The sequence below is a fragment of the Siniperca chuatsi genome, linkage group LG7, assembly GCF_020085105.1.
Source record: "Siniperca chuatsi isolate FFG_IHB_CAS linkage group LG7, ASM2008510v1, whole genome shotgun sequence".
NCBI lineage: Eukaryota > Metazoa > Chordata > Actinopteri > Centrarchiformes > Sinipercidae > Siniperca > Siniperca chuatsi.
In genome coordinates this window covers 14,682,250-14,702,454 of record NC_058048.1, presented here as the reverse complement: position 1 = coordinate 14,702,454, position 20,205 = coordinate 14,682,250, and the positions used below count along the sequence as shown (strand labels likewise).

Genomic DNA, 20,205 nt, shown 5'->3' with positions numbered 1-20,205 from the left:
TACACTTATTTGTTGTACGTCAAAGTTTGAATGGCATTTTTCTCCCTGTTGAAACAAACTGAACTACAGGTAGAAATGCTCAAGACTTGACATTTGAATTACTTAAAACAGGCATGGTGTGAATGCACCCCAAACTACACATTCAAATCTCACTAAAAGGCTACCACACTGTGCAAATGCTACAGTAACATAGTTTTACTGAAGGCAAAAGTAAATGTAAAAGCAGGCAACAATCAACAAACATGTACATAGTAGACGAGAGGATTTGGGTTGTAGACATCTGCATTTCATAGGTGACCATGCATTTTTGGGTTCTGGGTTTCAGTAATCTGAAAAATTCGGGTGAGGATTTGAAAGGATTTGGAAGGTGAGGAGTTTGGAAAGACAAAAGGAAAGCATGAAGGAGTGACTTTTCTTTTAAGGTTTCAGATTTATAGAGAGGGAGTGACTGACTATACTGCTCAGAGTAGGGCGACACTTCACACAGACAGGCTACTCTGTGATGTTTCAGTGAAGTTTGTGCTGCTGCTGCCGGATGAAAACCTCATATCTCTGACAGCCAAAAAGCTTTATTTTTCCGATTGATTGCATAATCTGAGAACATGTAATGAGTTACATGGGTGTTGTTGGTGCTCTATAAATGATGCTAGGAAAGAAAACAAGGCTCAGTTTCATCTTCGATTTCTGAAACATTGCAAATTAATGTCTTTTTAAGGCCTTTATGCAGTATCTAGTCTTGTAAAAGCCACTTTTGGATATATGAATTAAATGACAATATCTGAACACAGGTATTTAGATGTACTAGTTTGCATCTATAGAACAGTTTAATCTGCATTTACAAACAGTCAACTTTGTTCTGTAATACATTGCCAGAAACAGACAAAAGTTTGCCCCCCTTCTCTTTTAATGAGTGCTGTCATGCTGATGTACAGCTCAATTTAAAACTGAAGAGAAAATACAGAATAGACTGCTCTAAAAGGAACATCTAAGGCTATTTTCGAGGAACCTACATTTGTTTTTAGATGTTTTGGATCGTATTATTGCATCTTGGAACTCATTTTGATGATTAAAGTTATAGAAATATGGCGTACGTCCAGAGCCTTTCAAAGCAGACAGCAATCACGGAGGGAATGCTGTTAGCTGTGGTAAACCTTATACTTCATTTAAAGTTGGCACCATTACCTTTACACAGATAATTGCCAATATTTAGTGTACTGCATTTAGCTGTCTTTATTTTGGCATCCTGGGTTGATCCTGCTAATTATCTTAAGGTGATCATCAAATATGACCTTATAATACCTCTGAAAGGGTTTGTTAAGCAGATCATCAAATTGAAGTCCAATGTTTCCTTTGACTTCAGTTAATTACTCTTTTATATCAATAAATATGAGTCATGTTTTTACAACAACATCACTAAGTAGCCGTTCTATATGAAGTGTTTGCTTCATCAATTATTCCTCTGCATTAACACTAAGGTAACTGGGCTGTTTTAAAGTTGTCAGGGCTGGAATAAGTCAGACTGCCTGTTTGGACCGTCTACAACAGGGGTGCACAACTCCAGTTTATGGATGTCACTTTGAAGGTACAATATATGAATAGGAAACGGTGCAGACTATTAGCCACCAGAGATGGGAAAGATCAATTCAGCAGGAGTAAACTAACTCTAGCTATTGTGCACAGAAGATTTATTGACCCTGGTTTGTCAATGGTAAATTAAATTCACATGTATACACGAAATACTTCTAGTCTTGGTCTGCCCAATTTATATTTGTAATTAAACACCTAATAAATGCCGATCTATGAGTGCATACCATGGTAATCAAAATAAAACCACCAATACTATTTTGATTAGCCGCTGTGATTAACTATAGTCAGGACTAGAAGTCAAAATTAGTTAATATTTTTCCCCATAATAGATTGACTAATAATTAAGAGGACAGGAACCATTTGTACTTTGTGAAGGGATTCAAATTTAAAAATACTCACAAACAGTCAATCAACTGATGGCTGCAGGTTGACTAATATCTATGGACAAAAATTAAAAGCAATTAAAAACGGCTGCTGGGTAAAAATTCTTCTTGCTATTTTATTTGTTCCCTTAATAACTTAAACTTCCCTGATAATACATTTTACCTGAATGGAAGGAGATTAAATCAGTATTTCAAGGGTAATGTTTGAAACTTTGCTCAAGCTGTCAAAAGCCTCAGTCTCACCCTAAATTGGTCTGAATTGGCTCAGTGTGAACTGACTTCAAAAGGCTCTTAACCAACAGGGGATTTCATGTATGTTCATGCCCAGCTCGCAAACACTTCACCCATATGTCTTTCTGACATTGCAGTGGTGCTTGAGGATTTACTAGTCTAGGTATGAAAATTATGGTGGACATCCACTGACATAAAAACAACTTAGTAGTGTTTTTATTCCTGAGATATTTATCACATCATGGCTGAAAAAGTTTTAGTCAGACTCGAATCAGTGATAATTGGTGTCCACACATTAGCTAATTAATTTGTAGCTAGAAGCAGTCACAGATGTTAATGAGGAACACCACAGTTTTTGCTCTCAGGATAGTGAAGTACCAATGTAGACTACTGCTACAGCCTTAAAATAGTTTAGCCAAGATAATATTGAAACATTAGAGGAAAATCTTAACTGATGAGTTTTAGGTATTAGAATGAATAAACTTGAAACTTTTATAATGTATGCTGATTATTATTAGAACTGATATATCAGGAAGTCCCTTTACATTCATTCATGTTTTGTTGGCGTCAATAAAAACTGGACCAAAGTATTTAAGTACAATATTAACGCTAAAATAATTAGTCAATTAATTGATTAGCCCATTGACATTAAAGTAATTGGAAACTATTTTGGTAATTGTTTAATTCAAAGTCATTTCAAGTCATTTATTAAAGCAAAAATGCTAAACAGTTAGTCAAATAGTTTCATCTTCTCAATTGTGAGGAAGTGGTGCTTTTCTTTGACTTATGTGACAGCACACTGAATATCTTTGGGTTTTTGACTGTTGGTTGGACAAAACAAGCAATAATTCATTGGGAAAATAATTGGCAGATTAATTGATAATGAAAATAATTGTTAGTTGCAGCCCTATACAGTATATAACAATGTATTTAAAACAGTGCTAGCCCCTGAGGATGGAGTTGTGCCTCCCTGCTCAATTATTATTTTGCTAACTATTAGCTAAAATTACAATGCAGGTGCCTAGTCATCAGACAAGAGCATCACCATCAATGTCATCATCACCATCACCATCATCATCATCATCTGCAGCCAAAGACGATGGAACCAAATCTGTTGTCACACAAATCTAACCCCAATCTAGCCAGGGGTGAAGTGCTAAAGAAAAAACAAACAAACCCAACAGTAACAAAGCTTAAAACAATTTAAGACCAAAAAATCTAAGAAAATATTAGGCCAATAAATAAACAAAACAGCCAAAATAAGTTTTCTGAAACATAAAAAGCTACATTGGTTCCACAATGCTTGACCACATCTTCATCACCACATAACGAACAACACGGTTGCGTGGGGCTGCTGTGTCAGCCTCTACATCGACAATACAGTAATCTACAGCACCACCACCATGATCAACACCACCATTACCCCACCTATATGGGAGCCTCTAAATCCTACCCCTATATCTTGACCCCCTCGGAGCCGTACACGTTGTACCCCTCCCTATAAGTGGCTAGATTCTGGGTGCTGGGGGAGGGGCTGGGGCAGTGAGGGGGGCTAAGGTCCACCTTCATGCGCTTGGCTTCGGCCCGTGACTTGTAGCAGAACTCGACCAGGGCCACCAGCATGGCCAGGCCCAGGCCGCCCACAAGGATGTAGAAGACCCCGGCCACGTTGGACAGGCTCAGAGCCTGAGACGACTTGTCCTGGAGAGAAGGAGTTGAATGGGGTTTGGGAAGGAGTGACGGACGAGGAGAAGGAAGAGTCGAGGCCAGGTGATGAGGTAAAGGAAGCAGCAGAGGTGTAGAGTTAAAAGGAGAAGGGGTCGATGGGAAAGGAAAAAAAAGAAGGGAAAAAGGTGAAACATTTGTAAAACAAAAGGGAGGGAAGGAGCAGAGTAGGTTGATGATGGAGGATTAAAAAGAAGACGTATGATTAAGGAGAGGAGAAAGGCAGGTGGGATGAGAGATGGGAGAAGAGGAGAATATTGGGAGTAAGAAAGCAGGAGAAGGAAGTGAAGGAGGAGTAGGGTATATGGAGAAAAGCAATAAAGTAGGAGGTGAGAGTATGAGAAAAGAGGTGGGAAAAAGCATACAGAAAATAGGGTACAGTGGGTTAGACACAGAAATGGAGATTGTCAGAGAAAAAAATCATTTACTGTCAAATTCTGGTGTTTTACTGTTGCAACTTTACAATTCTATGCTACTGAAATTATGAAACATTTAGCAATTTTACAATTTCATTCTACTTCTACAACTACAATCAATACTACTATCACCACAACAGCTACTACATACAGTACTACACATCTGTAACAGTCAATACAACTACAGAACATCATACATTTCTACAACTGTAACATAGTGATATCAAAGCAGCTTAAATCAACATCTAATTTAAGTCAAACAGAGAAATAAATCACAGAGCAGGCTTTAATCTGAGCGGTGAAGACATTTCACTGCATTTTTAATGGAATTTAAAGGCTCCATTAGTCTAAACATCTACAGTAGAGCAGCTCCCATGGTGTATATTGTAAAAATTGTGAAAATCTTCCTGTTTAAGAATTTATTTTCTCATTTGAAACATAACAGTAACAAATGTTTTAACTGAGGAGACAGAAGTTTATAAGTTAGCTGTAGCAAATGCTGTTAAAAAAAATATGGTAACGCTTTATCTCACAGGTCCATAGTTTTCTACAAATTTTGTAGGAAATTCCCTGAATAGAACTATATAATTTTCTCTGTTAATGTTCGAACTATAGGGGAAATGCAGAAGTTCTGCAGTTAATTTAGTTCAAACTGAGTCAGCTGTATTGACCTTAGAAGCAGCTGTTGATTTCCAGAGGAAAGAACTGCTCCACTTAAACACAAGTAATTATTAATTCAGTATTAATTTATTATTATATTTATACTTTATTCTCCATATATGTTATATTGTACGCTCACCTGTTGACAAAATTCACTTTTTTGAATGTTCAGCTGACCTGCTGTGCACTGAAGTCTTTATACACTAGTAATGAATTTGTATTAGCCTAAATATTTACTTGTAAGTGTACAAATTGAACATTGCCCTTTATTTGACCCATAATTATTAACACATAACAGAGTTTTTCAGGAAACAGGATATTATTTAAAAAAACATATGCACCTGTAAAATAAAGCACTACCACACATTACTCCAAGTTATGGAAATAAATAGATAGCCTAGTCCTGATTAAATAAGTTACTAATGATAAAGAAACATTCTGGCATTCTAATCTGGTGGATGAGCTTCAGGCTACCAAAAATGCTCTAGTGTATGAAATCAAAACAAAAACATGAAAGTGAAAATTGGCTGATGATAATCAAAATTTACATTATATTTCTAATACTAACTGTAATGAATATGGGATTGCCACAGATTGCTACAGAAACTGAACACGAATTTGAGTTCATCTGATGAATATTTAGGAAAATGTGGTCCATCATCAAAATAGAAAATCACTATTGGACAGTTTAGTCTACTGTGGACATTCAAGACATGTTTCAGGCTAATTGAGAATATTGTTATTGCTAAAACAGTAGTTGCAGTAATCTGGAGCGTATTCAGGATGAGAGTTTCAGGCTAGCGTTTTGTGGGCCGCAGCAGCGTGAGACTGACCTTACTTCCAGAGTCCTTGGGTCCACACTCTCCCTTGTCATACCACCATTTGTTTTTCAGTTTGTCTAAGACGCCTGCTTCGCTCAGTTTCAAAACTGCAAGGTTTACTGGGGTTCTTCGCGTGTAAAAATAACATAAATAACATCATAGGTCATGTTATTTTATGTTATTAGGGTATTTCACATTTGCATTGCACAGCTCAGTCACATAGAAAGGTACTTTTGTTCAGATCAAGTGACCTAGCATGGATCCCACTGAGTACATGTGTGTATGCTCGTTGAGGAGGGGCTTGGGGGGAGCAAGGAGCTAAGGCGAGCTACAGACATATGAATGGGACCCACCTTTGTCACTTCAGGTAACACACCCATACTGCCCCAGCTGATCTTACACTGAACCAGAGGCAAGTACTGTTAAGCCAGGACTATTGGCGTCAGGCTAGCACTGTGCTATGACTGGGAGAGTGAGCTACAGTGAGACAGGTTTGAATGTGTAGCCGAGGATTTCATAAACTCTACAGACTTTGAAGGCAAGAGGAAACTTCTGTCTTGTTACAGGTATGATCTTTTCTTGTAGCACTTAGATAGCACTTTGTTTCCCTAGTAAATATTTTCACTGCGAGGCAACTGTCAGGTCAGTCAGTTGTTCCACCACTTTGGTCCAGACTAAAATATCTAAACTATTGGATGGCTTGACATGCAATTTGGATTTTGGTAACTTTGTCATCAATATTTGCAAAACTAATGAACATTTCCAATTCTCAATTTAGGTATTTGCTTTATTCCAAACAAGACGGGTATATGATATTCTAAAATGCTACTGTTCCTACTGTTTATTATATGAAAACACGAGAGGTGGGAAATGAACAAGTAAAGAAATCACATTACAACCCTGCTAAAACATACAGAAGATAACAAGAATCATTTCAGGACCTAAAAAGTAACAAAGGAGTGCATAAATGTTTAATCTTTAACACAAGAGAGAAAACTGAACCGGAAAAAAAAGCTCCAAATAGAATTGTTAAAATCTGACAAACGAATAAGAGATGTAAGAAACTTTATCCTGTAAATGCATTCTGCTGCAATCAATTATTCATCCTCCACTCTGCCTCAAGTCAACCTGAGCCTAAAATAATCTGAGAGCTACAATTACACTTGGGTCTCGTTTTTCCATTTAACGTTTAAAAAAAAAGTTTCATCTGCCGTGTACTTGAGCAACAGATTCTCAGTTGTAGGAGTGATGAGGTTCAGTTTGGTGTCTCTCTGTCTTTCTTGCAATTTGACTCTCACTCGAGTCTTTCCTTCTTTTCTCTCCTCTCCCCAGAGCTGCCACTAGGGGGCGAATATTCACGTCTTGACAGCAATTGCTCTCGTTATTTTTCCCCCTATCCATCACTGAACCCTCTTCCCATTACCTCGTACTCTGTCCTTTCAGAGAGGCATTACCACATCAGTGGCAAAATGGTTATTATTATGAGGTGTGCTTGATTCATCTGGGCAGGCATTCACCCGCAAAGGGGACATATTGTATTTCTCTGCATGACATTGAAAATGAACAATAATTTTTTGGGTCTCTAAAATATTCAGCCAATTGGTTTCTTTCAAAAATGCCTTTAATTTTTGGGGGCTTTCTGTGTCTCAACAAGCTCAAGTGTTGTACCTTTGTCACTGGGTCTGAACCTTTTATATAAAAAGGCACACACCACTGACAACAGATGCAACATTGTGCCTATTTTTGAAGCTGCAGGATGTCTCAGGAGATTTTAGGGTGTCACTTTTGCCCTCCCTGTTTGCTGCTTGACTCTTCGCCAAGGCAGATGCATGTGTTACACTCCCAGGACGGGGGCCGTCGCTGGCTATGTAGCCAGTGAGTGGCCCCCGTCCCCCTAGTGGTGGGGTGGGCAGACAGAGAGGGCTAACCTTGGAATCCCCTCCCCCGCTGCCACATTCTCCTTTGTCATACCACCACTTGTTTTTCAATTTGTCCAACAGGCCCTGCTCGTTGAGCTTTAGAACGGCCAGGTTGACCGCGTTTCTTTAAGTAAAAAAAGGAGGGACAGATAAGATAGTTTGGTCAGAGCACAGGATGGAGGGACAGACAGACAGGATGGACGTGGACCACAGCCAGGAGGAAGAAGGGGGAGGGAAACGAGGAGGGGAGGGAGCAGAGGGGGAGAAATCAGAGGGGTTGAAGGGACAAAGGTGGGTTAGTGGGGAAGGATGCACCCCAGACAACGCTCTCTCTTGGACTTTCTTTCTACTTCAGATACTTTCTTAAAAATGTATTTCTCATTGCTAAACTTTTTCTGTTTTTCTAAAAAGATTTTCAGTCATTTGTTTGCTTTACTGTATCTCTCCTCTGTCGCTCTCCTGTCCCAGGCTGCACTAACAGAGGATGCCCCCACAGTGAGTGTCAGATTGCTGGTATAAAGTGTGTTAACCAGGTCTCTGCAGCCTGCTGTTGGTGCTCTTGTCCCCTCCTGCTGCTCCATTACCTTTCTTCTACTCTGTATGTATGTGTGTGTGTGCGCGCACGCGCATGTGTGTGTGTCTGTGGCTCCAGTTTCCTACAGCACTCCTGCTGTAATTCAGGGACACAGGGCTAAATATCAGCCACATACATGTGGTGTGTGCACATGTATTCAGCTAAGCTTTTTATATCTGGTATGTTTATAAAGAGAAGAGCTGCAACTCATTATTTTAGTATATTATCAAAATCAACTTGTTGATATTTGAAACCCACTTGAAATAGGTAAATCAGTTGTCTGTTAAAACAGTTATGATCATTGCCTTGCAATGCAGTTGAAAGCATGGATTTCTTCTAAGGTTTTAAAGGTTGTTGCGTTGTGGAGAACTTCAACATTCAACACTTGAGAGTCAGCTTCTAAACAAAAGGAAGCCCTCCTTTTCATTATGCCAAGGTTTGCTTGGTTGACTTTAAATTCGATTGTTTAACAACAAAGCATACCTTGTGAATGCTGTGCCGTTTAGCAGCCAACTCTTAGATCTCAGATGTTAGTGCCTCTCACCGGCTCTTCAGTGCATCACTCAGAAGACTTCAAAGGATCCATGATTTCAACTTCGTTACCATGCAACAATAACAAAGCTTTTATGGAAAAATAAAGATGACAAAATGGATTCCATATCTTGAAAAATGTTCAAATCTCTTCAAGTTGATTTTGATACTGAACTGACATGAACTGTAACCAGCGGCTTTGTAGAGTCTACAAAACAGGGCTGCAGGCTGAATGATTTTGTCAGTTTATTCCCTGCATGCCCTATATGAATTAATTTTGTTCTGTCTCTCCTGCTTTGGTAAATTTCTGCTTTTTAAAGCTACCCGTAAATGACTTTCCTGTCATTCTTTTCTCCTGCTACCACCCTCTGCTGACCACTCTTGTTTGTGAGATGCTGTAATCAGCCAGGCTAATCTCTACAAAAAGGTCAATGCAGACACTGCCTGCTTGTTTGTTAGTCTGCCGCTTTGTCTGTACACCTGCCTATCTTGAAGTCCTATCTCATCTCTGAGTGTGTTTGCAAGAGCTGGCTTGTGACTGAAAGGTTGTCAGTAAGGTTGGAAGTAAGAGTAAAAACACTCTCCCCACTCAACTGATACTTATTTATGAAAGACATCATTTTCTATTCACAAATTACATGTATATTCACATTTGTTTTTCTACAAATATTAATCATAATATTACTTATTTTGCCAGTGCTACATTGAAAGCAAAAACCCCCTATAGGTTTAGCTCTCTGAGTAAAGATAGTCAAGAGATTTAGAAAGAGACAGTGTTCTCTGGGGTGATCTAATCTACAAGCCGTGACTAATCTCATCAATGTAAGAGGTATGGATGAAAACAGTTCAAACATATCTTTGTCAGTCATGATAATAACAGTCACATATTAATAATCATATCAAAAGTAGCTATACTTCAGAAAGCGTACATTTCTAACATTCATTTTAATCATCAGGGTATATTCATTCTCCTCATCAACGTCATCAAGTCAAATTAGAGCTGTGATTAGTGCCCCGAGAGGAGAGGCAGGCTCACCTGACTTGCACACTCCCAGCCACATGTGTGCACCTGGTAGATCGGGTTTCCGCTGATTGGGAGAAGCCAGAGACAACCGTGGATAGTCCCAGGAATGTGGTCTGGGGGGAAGGGGCTTGAAAAGGGACCTATCCACCCGCTGTCTGTCACTTTTCCCTCATAAACGGAAAAACCTTTGTGTAAATAACAAGGGATTAAACTACAGTGACTGGGGTTTTGAAGGACTTTTTGTTTGTACCACACACAGGGGTAAGTTATAGGACAGGATGTGAGGCTGATGTGTTTTGCTTTTCATAAGGCAAATCTGAAATGCAGACAGAGAGAGAGAGGTGGAGGGAGAGAAGAGAGAGCAAGTGGTCCGGCTTTGCTGAATTTAGTCAATTATTTTCCCTCAGCAGGCACTTGTGACATCGTGAAGACAAAGTCTCTATACTGCTGTCACAGTCACCTGAAAAACGAATTATTTGATTTGCCAGCATACCTTTGACTGTTACTGTAGGCTCAAGTTAACAAGCCAGATAAACAAGTTTCTGCTGAGGGAAAATCAAAACAAAAGGACCAACCTTAGGACTTATACTTTCTCATTCATTTCCTCCAGCTTATGCTCTCTTTATTAAGTTTTACACACACTATTTTGTGTTCTTTAAAATAAACTACTGATCTGGGTTTAATTTAGTGTTGTCCCATTACCATTCATATTTTAAAAAAATGTGATTTGAGTAGAATTTAAGGACCATTTTCTTTGCTCTCATTTGTGATTCAGTATTTTTGGTGTGGGATCCTGTATTATGTTTAGTTTCTAGTCCCCCCATTGGCCAGGCCCCTCTACTTCCTGTTTCTCACTTTTGGTCTCCTGCTCATCTATAAATTCCCCCTCGTGGCTCTGGATGTTGTGACAGCAGTCTGAGGTTCTGCCCCTTCTCACGGTCATATTCAGTGAATAAATCTCTGCTATAATAATCATAATCATTATCATCATCATCATCATCATCACCATCATGACTACCATCTCTGAGGATGAAAGGAACAAAGAGACGAGACAACAGACAAATGGACAGAGTTACCTGTAAGGTGGCCCTGTGGAAAAATAGAGTGACTGAAAGAGGAAAGAAAGAGGGGATGTGGGCATACAAGGACGGACGAATGACAGTGACAGAGAATACAGAAATGCAGCTAACAGGCCCTAAATGAACGAAGAGATGGCAGAAAAGAGTGAGGAAAAGTACAGCTGAGAGAGACTTACAAAAAACAAAAAGAGGCCAGAATAAGAAAGATAAAGAAATCAAGGAATTAAGTTAAGAGAAAGTATGATGAAACACATAATCTGCATATTCAACGTACACATCTGTATCGCTGCTGCTGGGTGAAAACCTATAACTGCTTCTTTGCTTTTGGAGTTTATAATAATAAATGCATAAATGGTACTGGTGACATAATCTTCACATTTAGTACTTGCGAGAAACAATTGGTATCCAAAAATGGTCAACTGTAGCTCAATTCTTCAATTTTTGTAAGTGAGCGTTGTTTTCACCTGACAGCAGTGACAGGTTAATCTAGGTGTAGTATAAAAGGCACAGCAGGGTAGGTGGAATATCGCAGCAATAGTACAGTACCAGCTTTGTTACTGTCTCCTATTGTTACACTATTCCACCCACCTTAACTGTGAGCCTTTCGGTGTAGCAATTCCATATCCTTTGGAGTCCAGGTTCCCCCCGACTTTCATGGTATCACAAGGCTTGCGCTGCTCCGTGTATTCGTTCATGGTGGACTCCAGGAGGAAAGCGTACTTCCCCTTGGACTTGCGGACCCTTGCCACGCCCTCTGCTGTGGTTTTGGTGAAGACAGTCGGTTCGGCAGACTTCATATATGACCACATCTTCTCGTATACGGCTATTTTGGACCTCTGGGATGGAGGAGGGGGAAGAGGAGAGAGAGCAGAGGTTAATTAGGAATGAAGGATTCATTTTGCAAACATACGAGGCCAGATTTTCTCACAGATGATGGTTTTCATAGTCCAGTGAGGGGAGAAGACTGCCAGGGGAAGAGAGACCATGTAGGCCAGGCTGCTTACAAATTACTTCACTTACAGTATAGGAAAAGAGATGACAGACTGAGAAAAAAAGATAGGCATGTCACTCCTAAATTGCCTAAATCTTTGACAGGTGTAGATAAGGAGGAACAGTGTGGATCGGTAAGGTCTCACACGCAAAGAACATAGAGTAACATTTAATTTGTGCAATTCGACTGAAGCTCAGTAGCTAACAGTTTACATTCAAGTGACCCTGTGAAACAGGATTCAGGCAATTTGACAAAACTGTCGCTGTAGTAGCTCTCTGAAGGTATTTCAGCCTTTTGCACTTTCTGTTGTTGAACTGTACGTTTAACCCTTTAAATGATAAGGTTGGTGATATTCCATATTCATCCAATCACATGAAAAGATAAACCAACAATGAATTAATCCCACTAACAAGACAGTATTTATTAAGTAGCTTATTCCTCTGTGCCACAGATCTTCATTGTTATTCGAAAACTATTAAAAACACATCAGTGAGCCGCACTGTTGCACTGGGTGTCATGTTCCTTCATTACTATTAACATGGCTACTGTAGTTTATTTTGAGTCAATCCCACATACTGCATCAAAACAAACTGTTGAACTCATTTTTGGCTTTTCAGGAGATTTGTTGACCGTAATAAAAATACAGAACAGAAACAGTCTTATTATTTAAGAATGGCATGTGGCTTCTGGATAGCCATTCGCACCTCACTGATGCCCAAAGCGTTCTCTAACCACAGATTTGATTAGTCAAATGAACATACCATGCTTACTTAGGCAAATAGGATGAATCTGAGATGTAAAACGAGAGCCGAGGTGGTGAAAACAATGCACGCTATTCATTATGTTGACAAATTGACACTCAGTGCTGTTTATTGATTAGGCACGTGTTTTTTTTTTCCATGCTTCTACAATAGAAACAAGAGTACAGCAGTTTGAACTTGTACAAAGTATAATAGGACGCTATTTTATATGTTTTTACAGCATTTCATTTATTGCTCAAGTTTCTTATGATGTAGAGCAAATTTGCTGGGGCTGATTTTCACTCTTATGGTCCTTGAATAAAATTACTCTGCTGATGGAGCGCTGTGTCTTCCATCTTCCATTTTGATCCTCTGGCACATAATGACATTTATAACCACATTTAAAATGTAACACTAAGTCTCCCTTGACAAGTCAAGCAATCAATCTTACTTTAAATTAGTTTATGACTGGAATAGTGGCATACTGATCCAGTTGTGCTGTTATGAATTCGGTCACCTGCTGTAACAGAAGAGCTTTTCAGAGGACATCTGTCGGCATGATGCAATAAATTGTATTATATTGTATATATACCATGCATATGTGTGTGTGTTTGGACTGTGTGTGCTCAAGAGTGAAAATAACAAGCAGAGGAGTCAAACTGTCCTGTTTCTTTCTTCTCTTTCTCTCCCAGTGATAGTGTTATTCTGTCGACAAGCCACGGCCTCAGCCACCGAAACCAGCGCCTGGGGGATGGTGTGCATGTGTGTGAGAGTGTGTTGCTAGTGCGTGACGGACACCTATCCCATAATAATGTCACTCACATCCAAGAGGACCAGCAGGCCCCTCTTCTCTCCATTCTACCCTTTTTCTCTCTCTCTCTATTCTTTCACTTTTTATTTCTCACTCTGTCTGTCAAAGTCCATCATAAATTAAAAAAAAAATTCACTTCTTTACACCTCCAACCCCTTCTATCATTCTCATTCCTCATGTTTAATCCATCTATCCATCCATCTTTCACTTATTTTTCTATCCACCGATTTCTCTGTCTGGCCGCAGCAAAATGTGCATGCGCTTTTGTGTGTGTGTGTGTTGCTTTTGTGTGTATGTATTTGTATCTGCCTGAGTGTATGTGTGTCGGAGAGAGTGAGAGACAGTGATGACAATGACTGTGCATGCATAAAAGCAGCGTCTGGCCTTGGAGGGATGGATGTGTGACAATACGATGTGACTCTTTCCAGATTCTTTAACAATGAGGGAGCCCGTGAAGGAGGAAATGGATGCTGCAAATCACCTTCAGGCATCCACGGTATGGAAGACACTTTTAAATATATACGTAGACACAGACATCTGCACATACACATGCATACATATGAGGTTCAATATATGCATACATGCATGCTTACATACAGACAAAAATGTACACACACACACACACACACACACACACACACAGAGATAATTAATGGTGGTGGTGAATCCCCCTCAGCTGTGGGAGAGTAAATTGCTTTTTCACCCTCCACAGATTTCAGCCCGCTCGTTATGTTGATGATGCCAGAGCCGCTCACAGAAGCACAAACTGTCTGCTACAACCTCCACCTCGCCCTCCTCCACATCCCCAAATACACACACACTAGTACACACATCTTTACAAAGCACAACTGTAAATTGGTGTACACACACACACACGCACACACACACAATTCTGAATATCCCTACAGAGATGACTATGTGACAGAGCAGATTTGTTTTTGTACATGTGATGACCCTGGTGTGATGACCCATGTCTGCAGAAAAATTCTGTCTTCATCAGCATTGTGTGTCTATGTCTGTATGTGTTTATGAGTACTTATGTAATTGAAATCCACTTGGGTGAATAGGTCAATAGGTGAAGCCACTACGGGTCTCCTCTGGGCCACTTCACTTCACTCTGCTATAATTTCCTGCTCACTATTTTACAGTAACAGCTCCCTGTAGTATATTCTGTTCCAGCTCTGTCCACCTTGACCACTTCTACTTCACTGCTCTTTACAATTTTTTATTACTATTATTACTATTATTATTGGCTTATTTGAGAGGGTAGGGGAGTGATTTAAAGCAACGAGAGTGGGGTAAACAAATATTGTTCCATTGTAATCATGTTTGGTAAATGTAATCAAAAAGGTATAAAATCCCCCAAAACCTTGGTGTGAACTTTGATGAAGCCATCAAGTTTTATAAACAAATTAACCGAAAAGTGAAAAGCCAGACATTTCAGCTTAGCGTCACTTCCAAAATTTAAGCCTCTCTTAATTCAAGATCAGGAGAAAGTCATCCATTCATTCCTCTCCTCCCACCTGGACTATTGTAAATCGGTTTACACCGTCATTAGTCACTCATCCTTGTCCCACCTACAGTAAGAGCAGAATTCTGCTGCTTAGCTTTTGTCTGACTTCTTTAAAGGAGACAGCGTTTCCCTCATATCTGCTTCCTCTTACTGGCTGCCAGTTTATTTCAGAAGTGACTTTAAGATTGTGTTGCTTGTTTTTAAAGTTCTGGTCTTCTTACATTATCTAACCTCCTACACTGCCACTGGACTTTTTCCCCTCGCACCCTGTTTACCTCCATTTTCTATACTGTGCCACAAGTGAGCAATAACGCATTAATGGATAGAGTGGAGGTGATGAATGCTGCAAAGCAGTGTAAAATGGCATTCTTCATCTCAAAAGGGACAAACGGGCCATCACATTTTATATAATGGCCATTTAGAAAGAAATAAAGACACAAGAAATATGAAAATTGTCATCCATTTTTTAAAAAAGTGCCTGGTGGAGTTTTCTTACAAACACACAACGTTATGTTTACATTCGGTGTTACTCACCAAAACACATTGTGTTTATACTTGAGATCTAACAAATAATTTCTTGTGAAACATTTGCAAAGACAATTGTTCACAGATTTTGAAACCTGCATTGTTTACATCCATGTTTGATAGCTTGCAGTCTTCTTCCCCACTTTTTGCTAGCGCATTGCTACATTTCTTAAAGCATTACTGCCATTAACTGGCGATAAGTGGAACAGCCAGAAACCACTGGTATGAAAGTATGCTGTGCATCTATGTGTGCTTATATGAGTGCGCTAGATACAAACAAAACAAGGAGCCACTCATAAATACACTGCTCTACTGCACTACTAGTGGTCAAAGACTCTGTAGGGTACCTTTAAACTTTTTTTGGCTTTTGTGGTAAATCATTTCATGTTCATTTCTCTGTAAATTATCATGACATGTATCCTTGAAACCTTGACATTTTGACTAGAATTTCAAATAACGTTCTGTATGTATGAACACAGCTGGTCGTGCAGTACCGGTTGGGTTTTTAATAATAGTATTAACAGCGAGACCAGCAGGGTGAAAATAGTCCTCCTCCAGGTCGTCTGAGACTTCATGGCTTTTCCGCAGCTTGTGCTCAGTAGCAAATTAACTCAATTTAACATAGTAAAAGCCTGAAACCTCTAAAGGAATCAAGTAAGTGAGTGTGTGTTGAGTCCATACCCTGAAGAACTCTTTAGTAGAGCCTGAGTCCAGTGTCCCGTAGGCTATCTCGGTCTGTTTGGCCAAGTCCTCAGCACTCTCTATGGGTGAGACCATCCTCTCCACAGTGAGGAAAGCAGCTAGGTTGGCTGTGTAAGACGAGATGATGATAAGGGTGAAGAACCACCACACACCTCCAACAATACGTCCAGACAGAGACCTGGAGAGAAGACAGACGGAGGGGCGGTAGGGATAAAACAAGGTAGAGGGGAGAGGAGTAAGAGGTGGAAAGAAGGAAGATATGTGAGAAAAGCAGGGGAGATGGCAAGATTAAAGAGATAAAGGAAAAGAAATGTAGATGAGCCATTAGCAGAAGGACGAGTGGAAGATGATGAAGGAAAAGATGAGGGTGAAGGTTAAAGAGATAAAAACATAAAAGAAAGACAGAGGGAAAAACATTGAAGGAAACATAATTAAGGTTAGCTCCTCAGAGATATGCAAAACAACATATTGTAGTTTCACAAAGCATTTTCGACACCACTGTGTGCATGACTGTGAAAATGACGGTACCGCCAAAGTAATTGTCTTTCAACCCTCAAACCAATTTAGCACTAACAATAACCAAGGCTACATGAAACAGATTGTAATCTGGGCGCTCCTCCATCTCTCTCATGCTCATTCTCTCTTTTCTGTTTCTCCATGTTTACTCTCTTTATCTCCCAATTGTGAGCAGAAGCATCAAAGTAAGTGGCAATTTATTTTGTTTGCATGAACTTGTTTCACTGAGTAAAGGGGAAGATAGCAAGCAAGAGTGAGCACATTAGAGAAAAGGAAAGATGGGGAAAGGTAGCAAAACATTAGGCTTTCTTTTAAGCGCTGCAGTCAATAAAAGACCTTGAAATACTAATGGGCACAAGCAGCGACATAAAATACCCACGCTTTAGAAAGCGTGAGAAAGAAAGTGAAGAGGGTATTGGGTGAGATATATGCTTACAGTTCCTCAGTTTTCTTTAGTTTAATATCTAAGTATAAATGTTAAAAAAGCCATCATATTCACAGAGAATGAAGAGGAACATGTTTTGTAGCATTTCCCTTTCAGGTCTTACCTATTCTATGCTAAAAACACAAAATCGAGTGGCTCAAGGGAACATTCACAGTTAATATGAATCACCTTTAAAGTTGATATGCCATGTTAGCAAACAGTTGTTATTTACACATCCAACAACATTAGCACTCATTTGGGGTCGTGTTTGTGGCCACCTGGCGAATGTAAGTCACTTTTCCTTTTAGCTCTGTCTTTGGTCTCCACCAACTCCTGAGGGAAATATCTGGCTCTTTAGCTGCTAAATGCTCCACTATGCTAACTTTTGTCTGCCGTTTGGTGCTGAGCAGGTAGTGTGCAGTGGGTTTTTACAGCTTCTTCACTGAAAACAGCTGCCTGCTGCTGCTGGAAACGATGTTATGAGAGCAGTGAGAGTGAACCAAAACAGTAAAGTTGTGAGATGAAAAACCGAAACAATGAGCTGAAACATGCACCCAACACTAGAGCTGAAGTAAACTGCAGAATTTGGTGATAGTTATCTGTGGGTTCATCACTATGAGCGACCTCTTGCGTATTATATATTAGGCCTACACAGTCTCAGTGAGTTTGCTTGGTGCGCAGGACGCGTACCAAGCAACATCTGCTGCTGCATTGTGAAAAACGCCTGGTTCTTATCGTCTGCGCATATACTGTCACTCCAGCACCAAACGGGAAGCAGCAAACCGGGTAGTTACTTTGGTAATGACCGAAAAAACTCCTTAAATACCTTCACACACACACGATAGACGGTGAATTAACGGTGTGATGAGTCGGTGTTTAATTCGGCGTGTATCTGATCCACTAAACAGAACGTAGTTTAGTGAGAAATCTTACTTTTTTTAACGTTTGCCTCATTCCCACGTCATCTCTCACTAAAATAGCGCAGCTAAACAACGGAGGCTGGTAGCGAGTTGAGGCGACAAAGTACAAAATGTGAAGTACGGTACAGAGTTTATTTTTATGGATTATATTGATGCCAAATTGACAAGAAGACTGTCGACATATGATGCCTTTTATCTTGTGGTTCTAGAGTTATGTGTTTTTGTGGACATGTGAGGAATTATTAACATTTGATATTTCTTAAATGGAGTTTGGCATGCTATTTGCTTCAGTTTTATTCAAACTGCTAATACTGGATGTAGCCTATATTTTTTTATGTTTTGTCACCACTACAGAAACACTAGGTAACTGCTAAAGTATGATAAGTTTTTCTGACATTGACTGCGATTTATTTATTGGTTTAATTAATGGTTTACAGTCAAATAATGTGTGTTTGTATTGATTGCTGACTATGGGTGATCAGGCTAATTCTAATTTCTAATGGGAGTATGCAGTAAATGGTTGCCCTTTGTGTGCATGTTTTTAAACTACTTTCCTAATTAAACATGATGTGCTTGATGATATTGCGACTCCTGATGAAACTTGAAAGCTCAGCATTATCGTTGCCCTTTATCTTCCCTTTTTAAACATTTTTTCACCCAGAAAAAAACAACATTTCTTTGTATAATATGACCTCCTCTTTCTGTCAGCTTCTGTGTGTCTGCAGTGTATTTATAGATTTGGGGATTTTATTTGTTTCATTTTCAGATTTTTAATTTTCAACATACATGAATATCCATAGTTATAGCCATATGTAACAGGACACGAGTTTAACATTACAATTTGTCAATTTGTCACAAATATTATTGGGGACCCACTCAAACGACCACCTGTGGGTCCCAGGGACTCATTACATTGAAAACCTATCAACATCACTGCAGACATTTGATCATATCCTCATACACGCAATCAGAAAATAAGGCCTAACATTTCTTGGACAGGTAGCTGTTTGGTGATACCACCACTCTTATGTGAAAGCAGTATATAAGTTATTTTTAGGGTGTGCTGGGTTTTAAGGAGTGCGTGCTGAAGAGACAAAAGAGGAGTGCGAGAGCTGAGAGGTGCAGTGATGCCTGACTCGGCATAAATTGTCACCTTTTGGAGCAACTCTGCATTCTGCTGCTGTTCAAAAGCCAGCACACCTCTTAATCCTCAAACACACACACACACCAGCAAATATGAATTGATAGTGTGTGTCCTTGACGCATTGATCTGTTTGCCTGAATTAATGAACCTGGCGTATACTGTGATGGATTCTCCTGAGAAAGAGTTGTTAGGTTTTGTTTTATACTTATTAGGAGACTGTGGAAACATTGTTTTTTTCAACCAAGTAAGACTTTATGATGGAAAGAGAGAAAGTTTTGTAATGTTGACTTTCAAAAGCATGGGCAAGAGGGGGTCCAGGCACTAAATGCATACTAAAAACATTGATTTGACAAGATGATAGTAAAACATAGTTACTGCCGTTGATGTAAATACTGGCAATGACAATGATGATGTGATGATGATATAAAACACTAATTTTAATCATAATAGTACTGCAGAAGCTCGTCCTCTTGCTCAGAATGACAAAGATGAAGATGATTATGATCAAGTGAAGAAGAAAGAGGAAGAGGAACACGAATGATGCATTTAAAAAAAAACTAATTTTCATTCATTCTACAGGGGCTCCAACGTTGGCCAACAGGGGCGTGCGATCTGATTGGTTAGCTGGTAAACAAGCTGTGACGGCATTTTAATCTGACCTGAGGGAGTGACTGTGTAATTTGAGTGGACATCCAAACAGAAAAAGAAGGGGCAATAAAAGCATGGCAAAGAGGATGACAAGAGTGCAGAAAGTACAGAAGTACAGAAGAAGAGTACAGAAAGAGGAAGACAAAGATAAAGAGGTGGAGAAAAGGTTCAAGAGCAGTGCACTTCTCCACTGTGCACTCTTATGATCAGTATGTTCATAACAGTTATATCATTACCAAAATGTGGTGAAACATCCTGCTTCTGTCTTATGAACCTGTCGAGCTTGAGAGCAGGCCAGGTACATTGATTTGTGTACATTAG

At 39.5% G+C, this 20,205-nt stretch overlaps 1 protein-coding gene and 1 long non-coding RNA gene across 5 annotated transcripts in view; one reads left to right on the top strand and one right to left on the bottom strand.

The window, feature by feature from the left end:
• Positions 1-20,205, bottom strand: part of gria4a (glutamate receptor, ionotropic, AMPA 4a) — a 109,963-nt gene that overhangs the window by 4,258 nt on the left and 85,500 nt on the right. The window contains exons 14-18 of one of the 4 annotated variants that reach the window (XM_044203564.1): positions 16,212-16,410; positions 11,539-11,786; positions 7,752-7,866; positions 5,836-5,950; positions 3,769-3,902 (exon numbers count right to left, since the gene is read on the bottom strand). In XM_044203564.1, the coding sequence (XP_044059499.1) occupies positions 5,873-5,950; positions 7,752-7,866; positions 11,539-11,786; positions 16,212-16,410 (640 nt within the window). In that variant the 3' untranslated portion in view covers positions 3,769-3,902; positions 5,836-5,872. Of the gene's footprint in view, positions 1-3,654; positions 3,903-5,835; positions 5,951-7,751; positions 7,867-11,538; positions 11,787-16,211; positions 16,411-20,205 lie in introns of those variants that run through there. The other 3 variants (XM_044203563.1, XM_044203561.1, XM_044203562.1) reach the window with 3 other exon arrangements.
• LOC122879454 lies at positions 7,861-15,440 on the top strand. Its single transcript, XR_006378709.1, has 3 exons — positions 7,861-10,132; positions 13,921-13,988; positions 14,205-15,440. It is a non-coding gene; the product is annotated as an uncharacterized LOC122879454 (long non-coding RNA).